Source organism: Dromiciops gliroides, chromosome 1 (genome assembly GCF_019393635.1).
Source record: "Dromiciops gliroides isolate mDroGli1 chromosome 1, mDroGli1.pri, whole genome shotgun sequence".
Taxonomy (NCBI): domain Eukaryota; kingdom Metazoa; phylum Chordata; class Mammalia; order Microbiotheria; family Microbiotheriidae; genus Dromiciops; species Dromiciops gliroides.
Window position 1 is genome coordinate 84,582,095 of NC_057861.1, and position 14,086 is coordinate 84,596,180.

General features: G+C 48.8%; 1 protein-coding gene across 5 annotated transcripts in view; it reads right to left on the reverse strand.

Moving 5' to 3' along the window:
• The window catches only part of PTP4A3 (protein tyrosine phosphatase 4A3), a 217,956-nt gene that overhangs the window by 19,671 nt on the left and 184,199 nt on the right, over positions 1 to 14,086 (reverse strand). For all 5 annotated transcript variants that reach the window (XM_043973401.1, XM_043973411.1, XM_043973432.1 and 2 more), the window contains one exon: positions 6,505 to 7,656. In XM_043973401.1, coding sequence (XP_043829336.1) covers positions 6,505 to 6,609 — 105 coding nt within the window. In that variant the 5' untranslated portion in view covers positions 6,610 to 7,656. The remainder of the gene's footprint in view (positions 1 to 6,504; positions 7,657 to 14,086) is intronic.

Consider the following 14,086-nt stretch of genomic DNA (forward strand, 5'->3'; position numbering starts at 1 on the left):
AACCTGAGGCCAAGGGATGGTGACTTTTTTTTCTTTTTTTTTGAGGGGCGATGAGGGTTAAGTGACTTGCCCAGGGTCACACAGCCAGTAAGTATCAAGTGTCTGAGGCCATATTTGAACTCAGGTCCTCCTGAATCCAGGGCCGGTGCCTTATTCACTTCGCCACCTAGCGCCACCACTGCCCCCAGGAAGGTGACTTTTATCCAAGGTCACACACATAGCTAAGTAAGTATCTGAGGCAGGATCCAGACTCAGGTCTCCTTGACTCTACCTTCTCTACCCAATGTACCACCCAGCTACCTCTAAGAAGATAATCATTCCTGACTCTGACCCAGGATTCCTGGGAGGCTCAAATGAATCTGAGAAGTCTGCCCCCAGAGCCTTAGCAGTGCAAGCTTTAGTGTGTGCCACCAGGCCTAAGGACATCTCCTTCCAAATCCCTGCCTGCTCACTCTTTTTTTTTTTTAAGTGAGGCAATTGGGGTTAAGTGACTTGCCCAGGGTCACACAGCTAGTTAAGTATTAAGTGTCTGAGACCGCATTTGAACTCAGGTCCTCCTGACTCCAGGGCCGGTGCTCTATCCACTGCGCCACCTAGCTGCCCCTGCTCACTCTTGATATTAATAACAATCTCAAATGCTGAAAAGTAACCAGTGCCTGAGGCTGATCCTGACCACCCCAGCTACACAGAGTGTAAGTTCTGCCCCTGGCCACAACCCAGCCCCTTCAAAATGAGGACTAGAGGTCATGGGGGAGGGGTGGGGGGGCAAAGCCCTGCAGATGGCTCAGGGCAGCCCCTCTCTGTTGCTATGCACCCGGGGCATCCAAAGCCTGGGCTGGAGAGAAAAACTCAGATCATTCTGTCTTTGAAGAATTTCAGGTGATGCTTAAACACGGGCCTCTCGGGCACTATGGAGAAAGGCAGAGAATTTTGTGAGAGCTAGAGATTCCCCGAGGGAAGCGCCTTTGCTTTTGTCCCTCCTCAGGGCCCCCAGACATGGGAGGCCTGAGAACAGCTCGAGTAGAAAACCTGGCAGCAGGCGCCGCTGGCACTGGCCTGAGCCAGCCCCCGTGGCCCTCTGCCCAGGGCCTCAGGATTAGACGCTCTGATGTATGGACAGATTCCTAGAGCATGAAGGGACCTCGGATACCGTTTAGTCTAAGCACCTAATTTTATAGATCACAAGGCAGAAAACCTAGACAGAAGAGGTGACTGGTCCAAGGTCACCCAGCACACCAGGGACGGCCTCTAGATTAAAATTCCCAACCCTCGGGCCAAGGTTCTTAACATTTCCCAGCACTGCACAGGGCCTCATCTCTATCTCTCTCCTGGGGCCCCAAGCTTTTACTTCCCTTCCCAGGCAGACACCAGGGCCCAGGCCGGGGGGAGGACACCATGCTCAGCCCTATCTTTTGTTTCCCCTCAACCTCGACAAGGACAAGCCCCAGCGCTAGGAACACTGTGTGATCACTGCCTGGTCCAGGAACAGAGGCGGGCCCAGGGAATGAGGGAGGCTGAGAAGATGGGCAGCATTTGTGGGGGAAGGGAAGGGAAAGGGTCCTCAGAGCCAAGACCAAGACCAAGGTCCTTATCATAGAGATCAAGAAAAGCTAAAGGGCCCCAGGAGCAGTTATGGGTCAGAGGCACCACTTGAGCCCAAGTCTTTCTGGCTTTTTAGGCCGGCTCTCTACCTACTACCAACACCCTGCCTCCTCTTTAAACAGCAGCTCTCATGTCTACAGTCCTTATTAAAGATCTCCAAAGCTCTTTCTTCACAACCCTGTGTGGCAGGTATGTAGCATATCATTATGCCCATTTAACAGGTAAGGAAATTAAGGCTCAGGGAATTCGAGTCAAGTGCTACAAATTACAAAGTCAACACTTTCTTTCCCCTAGTCTTTGTGCTTAGCACAACTATAAAGTGCTCAGCACTGCCAGGCACATAGAAAGCACCACTGCCTTCCTCCTGACTTCCTCACTCCCTCCTTTCCCTACCTTTTCTTTCTTCCCTCCCTTCTCTCCCTCCTTTCCTGCCTTCTGTCTTTCCTTCCTCCTTCCCTGCCTTCCTAAATATCCCACAGTTCCATCTGTCCTTGCCTCTTTCAAGATCACCCTTCAATCCTGAAGCTTCACTGAGGCAGGTGGGATTCTACAGAGTCTCAGACAGAGACATGACTTAGTCTCAGCTCTCACTTTCAGTGGGGCCTCGCACCCATGCCTCCTGGAAAGGGGGGGAGGGGTTACTTCTTGAAGTTGGGGTCCTGATCAGAAGTAACCCCATTCCTCTCCAAAGATAACCCCCCCCAACCCTGCCACATATCCAGCTAGGCACTGTTTAGAGCCCAAATTCCCTTCCCTCAGAAGGCAACAGCAGCCATCAGAGTCCAATCTACCACACCCCCTGCACAGATTGCTTACAACAGCCAGCAAAGGTGATGCAGTGGATAAGAATACTGGGCCTGGAGCCAGAAAGACTTGAGTTCCACTCCAGACTCAAGACACTTCCAAGCTGTGCGACTCGGGACAAGTCACTCTTTGCCTCACTTTCCTCAACTATAAAATAGGATAATAATAGCATCTACCTCCAGGGGTGTGGTGAGGATCAAAAGACAATATTCATAGCGTGCCTGGTATAGTGCCTTGCACACAGTAGGCATTTAAATGAACAAATGTTTGCTGCCTTCCTTTCTTCCTACAGCAACACTAACTTAGTGAATTAAGGGGCACCCGAGACCCTATTTTGCAGAGCTCAGAGAAAGGAAGTAATATGTCTAAGGTTAAACAGCTAATAAGTAGCAGATCCAGTGTATTACCCTAACTGGACTCCAAGTCCGGTACTCTTTGCATCGGGTCTTGCTGCCTCTCAAACCAGCCACCTCTTGGTATTCCAGCAGGAATCTACTCCAGTTCTTTGGTTGGGGAAAGGGAAAGGGGGGTGGGGGGTGGGGTTGGGGAGTCTAAGAGTAGAATGAAGTAGTTGTTTTTCTCTCATTCCAGAAGAGAGCCATGACATGGAGGTGATGTTATGACTTGAACTAAATTAGATTTAAATGAAGAAGGGCTGTGCAAGGTCACCAGCCTCATTCTCTCCTCCAGAGCCATCTGGGTGCAGTGGCAAGATGGCCCCAGATGTTTAAGGCAATTGGTGTTAAGTGACTTGCCCAGGGTGGTTACACAGCTGGTAAGTGTCTGGGGTGAGATTTGAACTCAGGGCCAGTGCTCTGTCTACTGCACCACCTAGCTGCCCAGAATGCAGTAAGGCCTCTGCTGGAACACCGTGAGTTATAGGGTGCTCATTACCTACTTATTGTTGGGATATTCTGATTCTTGAAAAATGTTTCTTCCTATTGATAAACATTCGCCCCTATAAATTCTGTCCCCTAGAGCACTGTGTCTGCTCTTTCAGCAGGATTTTGACAAACCCAACAGAACTCTCACTCTGAGGTTACATTCTCAGCTGGAGGAATGAGCCACATTCTCTTTCTCACCAAAGTCCTAGGGAGCCTTGACTTGGGTGAGGAGTCAGGTTTAGGGTTCAGACTTTGGACAGAGGCTAGGGCTTAGCCTGAGACCAGAATGACAGTCCAGTCAGTAAGATGAAGGTTCTGTCAAGGGCATTCCCACTAAGAGGATCCCCACTGGCCCAGTCAGCCCCACCCTCCAATCCAGGTTTGCCCCAGGTGGTGCCTTTGGCTGACTTCTCTGGCCAGAGATAAGGAAAGGCCCAATTCTTTTCCTAGACCTCTCCCTGCCTTCCCTCCCACTGAAAATAGCCTTCATGTGTTGGGAAGGGGCCCGAATGATAGCACATGGCCCACTCAGAGGAAACACCCCCCCTTACCCACCCTCCAGAGTAAAAATAGCCGGATGCCCTAGTGAAATACCATAGGCTATTTTGAGGACCCTGGGGCTTCCCCAAAGGAATGCAGGGGCCTCATCGAAAGAATAGAGGCAGTGGTAGGGAAGGCAGCTTCTACTTCCCCTTCTTCTCAAATGGAGGGCTGAAATGCAACCTCAGTGGAGAGGATGTTCCTGGGCTGGGGAAACCAGAAGACCTGGGTTCCAGTTCAGTCTCTGCAACTCCAATGATGAGCAACCTTGAACAACTTACTCCCTTTGTCTGGGAGTCAGTTTCCCCTTCTAAATAATGAGATCAAACTAGATCATCTCTAAGATGCAACAGAGGATTGGTATGGGGGAGTGGTGAAGGGGGGGGGGGTGTTAATCTGTATCCAGGGTAAGGGCTCCATCTCTGGTACCAAGAAAACAAAGTTGACTCACTAGGTCATGCAGGGAGCAAGTCAGTGACCTTGGCCTCTTTCGGCACTGTGTTCTAAGCAGAGACCAATCTTTCATATGACTTGGCCAGAAGCCAGAAGAGCCTATCTCAGGCTGGTGCCTCAGATCAAGGTGCCCACACCAGTCACAATACTTCCCCAGAACCACTCTTGGTAAAGCCCAGAGGGCTGGGAGCTAGAAGGCTAATGTCGCATAACTGAATTCCCCTTGATCTCCAGGGCAAATAGATCTGCTAGGTAAATATCAGTCGTCTCTTCTATAAAATAGATCTGAGAATCCTGTCTCCTTCCAATGGAGAATCTCAGAGTAAGAAAGTTCTTCAGAGTTCATCTGGCCCAACTCAAACCTGAAGAGTCCCCCAACTTCATCTGAATATCTCCAGTGATGGAGAGCTCACTACTTTCAAGGGAGTCCTCACCCACACCTGCAGCACAAGTCTAACTTTCTTTATGTTGAACTACTACCTGCCTCTGAAGCCAAGTCGAGCAAGGGGAAAGGAGAAGGGAATAAACATTTAAGTGCCAACTATGTGCCAGGGACTCTGCCAGGTCCTTTACAAATGTTATCTCATTTAATCTTCACAACAACCCTGGGGTCTATTAACCCTATTTTACAGTTGAGGAGACTGAGGCAAACAGAGCTTAAGTGACTTCACCAGGGTCACACAGCTAGTAGTATCTGAGACTGGATTTGAACTCAGGTCTTCCTAACCCAGTGCTCTATATAATGCGCCACTTAGCTGACTCAAACCTAATCCTTCAAATACAGGGTGGCCTTTCAAATATTTGAACAATTGCCCCCCAAATCCTGTATTCACATAGTTGATTTTTTTTTAATCCAAAGGCAAGACTTTACATTTAAACCGATTACATTTTACTTTACTAGATTTAGACCGTGGTTCTATAACCCAATGGGATCTTCTCCAATCCTGAGTGTCCTGATTTAGCTCTCCTTCCGAGTTCCACGCCATCTGCAAATGAAGGGTGGCAGGGAAAGGGAGGGCTCTGTGGAACCTTACGTGCTTCTCTTCATACCACCTTCTGCAAAAGGCAGGAAACCTGGTGAGGGTGGCACTGACAGCAACAAGGACCAGGTGGACAGCCGGGTTCCCAACACAAACCCTGGGCTAGATGGCAAGGAGAATGGATGCAGACCAGAATCCCCCAAAGCATATCTGAGCCCAGGAGCAAGCGTCAACAAAAGCTGCGGGTTCTACGGACAATGAGAGATTCCATATTGTGTGCCACAAACACAGCTGAGCTCTGCTAACAGGACTTAGAGCGTCAAGGGATTTTAGAAGGTCACAGATCTGGAGCTGGGAGGGACCACAAAGGTCAGTTAGGCCAACTCCCTTATTTAAAGAAAAGGCAATTTAAAAGAGGGGGAAGGAATGGCTTGCCTATGATCACATAATAAGTAGCAGAGTCAAAATCTGAACCCAAGATCTTTCTAAAAGTTGGTGGTGGTTGGTGGGTCTTCAAACCTGCAGTGGATTCTGCCAATGAGAAAATGGAGCAGAATGCTGGACAAAACACCAGAGGCACTACCCACAGCCAAGGGATTCTGCAAACACCACCAACCTCTGCAAATAGCAGTTATGGCCACTAGCTGAAGACACTGTGTCCTGGGTGGAGGGAAGAAAACAAGTGGGGCTCCTTTTCAGTCACATAAGCCACATGGCCAGCCTAACACTTCGAGGACATTTGTCCATAGTAGCATGCCAAGTCAGTGACAGAGCTGGGACTCGAAGCCAGGCCTCCCTATTGCAGCAACCACAGTTCTCTCCCCTGGGCACAGAGATGTGGGCAATTATCCCTTCATACTTTAAGGCTCTATGATTTCACTGGAGCAGGCAGAGCTGCCACCGGCAGAAATCATAGCCCCTTGATCCTATAGGACACAGTCTTGGTTTCCTCAGCCAAAATAATCATCACTTGGTAGCCAAATGTCTGATAAAGGATCACTCCAAACTTAGCTTTTCCAGACCTCAAAAGAGATCACTTGTAGGGAGGTAAAGGATTACTATTATTACTAAAACCCCCAGAATCCCACCAGAAGACTTCGAAGAGGCCTCAGAGGTCACCTCTTCCACCATTTTCATTTTATGAATGGAATCTCAACAGCAAGCTCAATTTGAACCAAAGCCTCTAGATGTTCTTCCTCTCCCCAGTGCCCCCCTGTATCCCAGCCCACTAGGGGACTTACCTCAATGAAGGTGTTCAAGGTGGCATTGGTAGGGTTGTGAGTGATAAGGAACCGCATGTTCTTGTAGCAGACCTCGACAGGGGCTGGCCGGTTCATTCGGGCCATGGTGTGGCCTCTTGTGGTGGCGGAAAGGGAGGAAAGGGGCCAGGGAGGGGAAGACCAAAGGAGAGATCAGGGATGGGGAGGTACAAAGGGACCAGGGCGCCTGTCAGATCCCTACGTCCACCAAAAAAAAAAAATTTAAAATAAAATAAAACACCCAGATGAGAAAAATAGAGCCCTGTGCTTTGTGAGGAGGGGTGGAAGGAAAGAGTTAAAAATAAACAATACCCCCTCAAAACCAACACAAATGTTGTGCAAATGCTATCAGCTTCTGGGAAGGTGTTAAGGTTGCCACAAGGGTTCTATTCTGTTTAAAAAAAAGAAAGAAAGAAAGAAAAACAAAAACAAAACAAAAATCACCGGAAAGCCTGATTCTTTTAAAAAAAACAAAACACCCCACCCCCGCCCCCCAAAAAGCCCTCCTCTACAGGTAACAACCAAGCCAAGACTCCAGAACTTGAAGTCAAATACTTAGATGGGAAAGGATGGGGAGGGGAGGGCCCCAAGGACAAAGACCATAGATCCTGCTGTTCTCTGTGCCCCCGTCTGGGCAGCGGGGCAGCTGTACACAGCCGGGTCGGTCCAGCAGCAGGCGTAGAAGCTCAAGGAGCCTCCTTCAGCCTTCCCTCTCCCACTCTTGGGGTGGGCAACCAAAAGAACACAAGGATCCAAGTTTAAAAAAACAAAAACAAAAACAACAAAAAAAGAAAAAAAGGAAAAAACCCAAGGAACAGAAGCAACGTAAAACTGAACTCGACTGGGGAGAGAAGGCCTCTGTAGATACTGAAGAGTTCGGGGCAGTGACGGCGTCCTGGGTCACGTTACCCCATCGGGGTACGGGGAGTCCTTGGGAGCAGCAGGGGGCTCAGGCAGCAGGGACAGCCACGGTCGGACGCCGGGCGTTGGGAGCCATTCGCAGGAGCCTTGAATGGTGACAGCCGGGCGCAGGCGCCTCCTCACCGGCGGGCGCGATGTTGCGCGTGGCAGTATTCAAAGCTGCTCCCCACAGGCGTCTCCATAAATCCGGGGCTGTTCAGAGGCCAGCAACTTCTGTGCAGAGAGAGAAAAAACAAATTTTTTAAAAATCTATTTTTCTGACTCACCCTTGGCATCCCTCCTACCATGAGATAACTACCCAGTGCAGGCTCTGAGCTCTGGCTACCACAGCAGGGATGGTGGGGCACTGAACCATCTTCAATCTCTTGCCCAAGTTTCCTAATGCCCTAGAGTATAGAACTGGGAGAGAGCTGCTAGGATTAGGACTCAACCAGTGACTCGGGCATGTCAGTGACTTAGTATGTCATCAGGGCTGGGCCTCAGTGTGGGGTCAGAGAACATCAAACATTTAACTGGCCCATGGAGGGATCAAAAAGGCAACCCCAGTATCACTACCACCGAGCAACATGGCCAATACGCACTCATTCATATTCTTAGACCCGGGAGTAGCTAGGTGGCTAAATGGATAAAGCACCAGCCCTGGATTCAGGAGGACCTGAGTTCAAATCCAACTTCAGACACTTGACACTTACTAGCTGTGTAGGCAAGTCACTTAACCCTCATTGTCCCAGGGGAGAAAAAGGTAATGCATATTCTTAGACCCATCACAGGTCAGAGAGCTAGAGGGGATCTCAGAAAATAGAACAGCGGGTGTCAAGAATTAGGAGATCCCTCAGAAACAACAAGTCCCCTGCCTTAATTTTACAGGTGAGAAAACTAGCTCTAGAGAGAAAAGAAAGTTCCCCCAAAGTCACCCTGCCAATCAGGGCAGAGCCAAAGCTCAAACCCAGAGATCTGGATGCCCACACTCAATTGTCCTTCCTACCACACCATGCTGCCTCATTAGACTAGACTCAAAAGAACTGGGTTCTAGTTCCAGGCCCTAGTACTACAAACACACCACGTGTCCTCTTTTGTTGTTCCGTTGTTTCACATGTGACTGACTCTTCCTGACCCCATTTTGGGGGTTTCTCGGCAGAGATACTGGAGTGGTTTGCCATTTCCTTCTCCAGTTCATTTCACAGATGAGAAAACTAAGGCAAACAGGGTAAAATGACTCACGCAGGGTCACACAGCTAGGAAGTATCCAAGGCCAGATTTGAACTCAGGAAGTCTTCCTGACTCTAGGCCCAGCGCTCTATCTATTGTACCATGCCCACAGGTCCACTCAGGCCCTCACTTTGTCCACTCGTGAAATGAGGGTAATGAGAGACTGTGGTAATGAGAAAACCCATGACTTTGATTTCAGAAACCGACTCTGTTCTTTATCACCTGGGTGACCTTGGCAAAGTTCCTTTCCCTTCTCTAGATCTCTGTTTCCTGGTCTATAAGCGAAGGGGATTGGGTAAGATGCTCTCCAAGGTCATTTCCAGTTTGAGCTCATAGGATCCTATGCTCACCCGCCTGCCTGCCTGCCTGCCTGCCTGCCTGCCTCCCTTTCAGGGATCTCTAATAAAGAGCAAGTGAGATCCATATTGCCGCCAGCAGACAGCTGCCTCTTCCTCATTCTGACCAGAGAGCAGAGCAGTGAGATTTGCACCACCATGAGGAAGGAGGTCACGGGGTGACCTATGCCCCGCAGCCACCAGAGCCTAGGAGGGCCAGGCTGGGGTTTCTTAGCCACACTTTCCGGTGTTACAGAGTCGCCTGACCCAGGAAGGTCAGGGTGGAACAGCCAAGAAGGAAGGATATGACGCCTGGGAGCAGCTGTCAGAAACACCTTCCCACACCATCCCCCTCCTGCCCCCCAACCAGATAAGGGGGGCGGCTATTGCCAGACTCTCCCAGCCCTGGCCTACCGCCCAATGGGGGGGGGGGGCTCACCATCACCCCAGAGGAAAGCAATTTTAGTGTCAAGGGTCCCCACCCCCACACCAGCACTGGGGAAACTCCCCTCAGCCAGAGAAAAGAGAAACAGTAGTTGTGGGCAAGGAGGCAGCTGCAGAGACTAACCACTCTGTGTGTGTGTGTGTGTGTGTGTGTGTGTGTGTGTGTGTGTGTGTAGGCAGGTGTGCATGTGTGTATGTGTTTGTACGTATGTATGCATGTGGGGGGGGGGCATGTGTGTGTGCACATGCACATGCGGGGGAATGAAAGAGAGGTTGTATACACATGGGCATGTGTGTTTTGAGTGCCTCCAGAGTGTATTTTTATATGTGGGGTAGGGGAAGCACCTATAAGTATGCAGGTGACTATGTAGGAGGGTTTCTGTTTGTTTCTGTACCTGTGTGTATGCATGCACACATATGAGTCAACTTCTCTGTCTTCCTTTGCTCACATACACAAGAGAGGTAGTGTGGGCAGAAATATCTGTATGTGTGCTGAGGGGGCTCTCGGTGTATGGATTTGTATGTGTGTAGCTATGTGGGTGATGGTATGTGTTTATATGCTGGTACATGTATGGGCACATGTATGTATACATGGGCACGTGAGTACACTGAGTCCACCCCACATGGACAGAGTTCTTTGTGTTGTCTCCTCCATTAGACTGAGTTCCTAAAGAACAGGGAAATGTGTTGTTTTCTTTGTACCCAACCCCTCAATGCTTTAGCAGAGTTCCTGGCACATAGTAGGTGCTTAATAAGTGTTGGTTGATGGTAAGTATGTACAAGTCAGTGGGAGGGTTAAGGGTGGATATATGCATGTATGTGCACTTACCTGTGTCTGAAATGACAACTATAGGAGCATACAGAGGAACGTGCTTGTGTACGTGTGAATGTGTGGGAGAGAAAACGTCAATCACTCCTGGACAGCCCACACAGCTTTGTCTCCACCCTGCTGCCTCCCCTGATCAAGGAGAGAGGGACAGGGGGCAAAGGAGGAGTGAGAAGGCAGGATCCCAGTGGGTCTTCTTCAGGCAGGTCTTCCATGCCCAAGCCCAACGCCCCCAATGATGCCTCCAGGGGCCTTTCTTCTCCTCAGGAAAGGGAGGCCAGGTAAAGACCTGGTACTGATGTCTGGGAACAGGGAGACTATTCCTCTCCAAACAAGGAACATGAAAGGGGGGAGAGGGGGAAGGGGGGGGGGTCACTGATTAGCAGGAAGAAGCTGGTAAAGGAAAAGAAGCCCTAATTAGAAACTGGTAGCCCTAATCCCCAACTCTTTCCAACCCCCTTGGACATCCAAGACACATCAAACATTCATGTAAATTTGTGTCTGTCTTTGTGTCCCCACTGTCCACCACGTTGCCTGGCACATAGTAGGCTCTTAATAAATATTTGTTCTACTGCACTCCTGAGGCAGCTAGGTAACACACTGGACAGAGTATACTAGGCCTAGAGTCAGGAAGACCTGAGTTCAAATCTGGACTCAGACACTTACTAGCTATGTGACCCTGGGCAAGTCATTAACCCTGTTGGCCTACAGTTCCTCGTCTATAAAATGAGCTGGAGAATGGCAAACCACTCTAGAATCTCTGCCAAAAAATACCCAAATGGGGTCATGAAGGGTCAGACACACCCGAAACGACTGAACAACAACAAAAACAACAAATTGCATTCTTAGAATTATAAGAAGCAGTATTGTATGGAAAAAACAGATGACTAAAACCTAGGAAAACTGGGTTTAAGTCCCTTTCTTACTATTGATTCTATATGACCTTAGGTAAGTCCCTTCCTCTCTTGGGGGTCTCAATTTATTTCTCAATAAAAGAAGAGACCTGAACTACACAAATGAGTAAATGAAAGAAAAAGCTTTTATTTAATGCTTACTGTGAGCCAAGGACTTATTGGATGCCAGAGATATAAATATGAAAGCAAGGACAGTTCCTGCCTTCAAGGAAACTACATTACAATGTCAGATGCACATACAGATAATAATGATGATAATAATAGCTAACACACATAGAACTCTTTAGGGTTTGCAAAGCACTTTAGATATCTAATTAGAGCTCTACAACAAACCAATGAGGTAGGTTACTGATGAGAAAATTGAAGCTCTGAGAAGTTATGTGATTTGCCCAAGGTTACCAGACTTGTTTTCCTGTTTCCAAGTCCAAAGCCGTCTACTATGCCACCAGCAAGTGATGGCCAAGGCAGGGCCCTTTGGTCCAAGAAGTTACTAGGAAAGTTACTGGGTCTAAAGGAGAAGCAGACTGACTTCGTCCCATCCAAAAACAATGGCAGAGTTGATTTGACCATAGTTCGTGATTCCAGAACTGGAAAGCTAGGGTAGGTGAAGAAAAGGGGAAGTAGGTAATTGACTGAAAGGCTGCTAAAAAGGAGAGTGAAGTGAAGCCTGAACTGGGGCTTTCCTGAAACAGTAAGTGGAATAGTAAACAGCAACAATCAGGAGTGGGGGAGCCCCTGGGGTGGAAGTTCCTCCAGGACACACATCTCTACCTACCTGGACAGTTTCTCTCCACTTAGCCCTGGTAAAGTTAGAGCTAGAGCCAATCTTTCATTTTCTACATTAGAAATCTGGGTCCAGTAGAGGTTAAATGGCTGGCCTATGGTCACTCACCAATAAATGGCAATATCTGAACTCAGGTCTTCAGACTCTCAGGTACAGTGCTCTTTCCACTACTCCACACTTCCCATAAGCCACCTTTAAGAGCAGTGTTAGAAAGTTCTCAGCCTGGGGTCTGCAAACCCCCAAGAGTTACAAGAAACTTGTCGAGGGACTAAGGGGATTATCTGACAAGTAACTATATTATCCAACTGAAATAATCCACAAAGTCCAAACTGACCCCAATCAATGAAGTTACAAAATTTTGTGTGTACCCTTGGGAGAAGACAACCTAATTACTCTCTTTAGTCTATTTCTTACGTACATACACACAGTAAGCTCTACAAGTGATTTCCTTTCATGCTGAAGAAGATATACAGGAAGATTTGCTGAAAAGCTACTGAATGTAGGAGCTGTAAAGGGCTTGAGAAGCCCTGCCTCAGAACAACAGCACTTTAGACCCAAAGCCCAGAGATGGGGAATAATATCCCTGAAATCACACTCCAAGTCCACAGCAGAGCAGCCATGATGCATAGAGGCAGTTAACTCTCAGGTCTCTCCCCACCTGGGGCTGGGGCAGGGAAGTAGAAAGGAAAGGGAGGGATGTTTGGGAAAAGCAAGTAGGACTGGCAAACCCACTTCTAGCAATCTCAGGGAGGATGAGGGTGTTAGAGGGAGTGGAAAAACTCTGAGACAGGCTATACCAAGGGGTAAAGACTGCCCCAGGCCCAGAGAGAAAAGGCTGGTAGATGAGAAGAATAGAAAGCAAAGGCCTGAGCAAGAGAGGAAAATGTGACTATCAAAACCAGGAACTTTTCATCTCTAGCTCAGAGGAGCAGATTTCAGTCTGGCCAGAGCTACAGCCAGGAGGGTCTGGGACAGTGATTATTAGTTCCTGAGCCCACAGTTAATCTCCAAAGCATTATTATCACTTCCAAACCCAACTCCAACTCCTACAGAGCCCACTCAAACAAGGTATCTCCATAGTAGATATCCACACACCCCATAAATATCCCCCATACACATGCATTCCCCTCTAGCTCCACAAAGATGCAAATAAGCAAATTTCCAACACATACTTCCTCCTGCAAGAAGCATTCATTTCCCTAAGATACACCCTCCCCAACACTAAGGCAGACATAAATTCCCCTCTGACATACATTTTAACACAAGAACACACAAACACCTCAGATATACACCGTCTTCTCCTGCAACACGCTCAAAATCTCAAAATATACCTTGTCCCACCTTCCCACCCCACACCTACCTTGCTCACCCCCAAACACACAAGTCTTTCTTCAACAATACCCAGACACTGTTCCCCCAATACATTTTCACCCAGCATACACACATCTCCACGAATTCAGACAAGCACACACAAATACACCCCCCGCGCACGCCAAATAAACACCCACCTCCCCCAACCCATATTTCCATAGCCGCACTTGGGAACAAGCAGAGCCTCTCTTCAAGTCACATACCTCCATATGACCCTCATATTGCCCTCCTCTGCCACACACGCACACGCATGCACAGGATGGACCCCAAACTTCAGCCAAACATCCAGCTGAAAGCAACAGGTCTTCTCCGCCCTCCCCCCAAACTCCCACAGGTGCTGGGGAGCAACAAACTGATCTGCCGGCATTCTCTGCCGCCAGAAAGGCCGCTTCTTCCTGAGAGTAACTGAGAACCACGCATTCCTGTTCCTGCAGCCTTTTGAAAACGTACTTCCACACCCATGTGGGCACCAACACAGATTCAAGCTCACCCACATGCCAGTAGGTTCAGTTGTGCGGGGGCATGCACACCAACACATGCTCGCAAAGACCAGACCACGGAGGAACCCGGATACCCCGGCAATCTCCACAACAAAGTACACCCAGTCGCACGCACATTCCAGAGGTTGTGCCTCCAGGCATGCACACACACCGAACCCCTAGACATGCGCCAGTAGGCACCCCCTCCCAGAGAGAAGCTGAAAGCACCATAAAAATGGGTATTGTTATATGGCCAGTACATCCCTGTGCACAGGGGATCA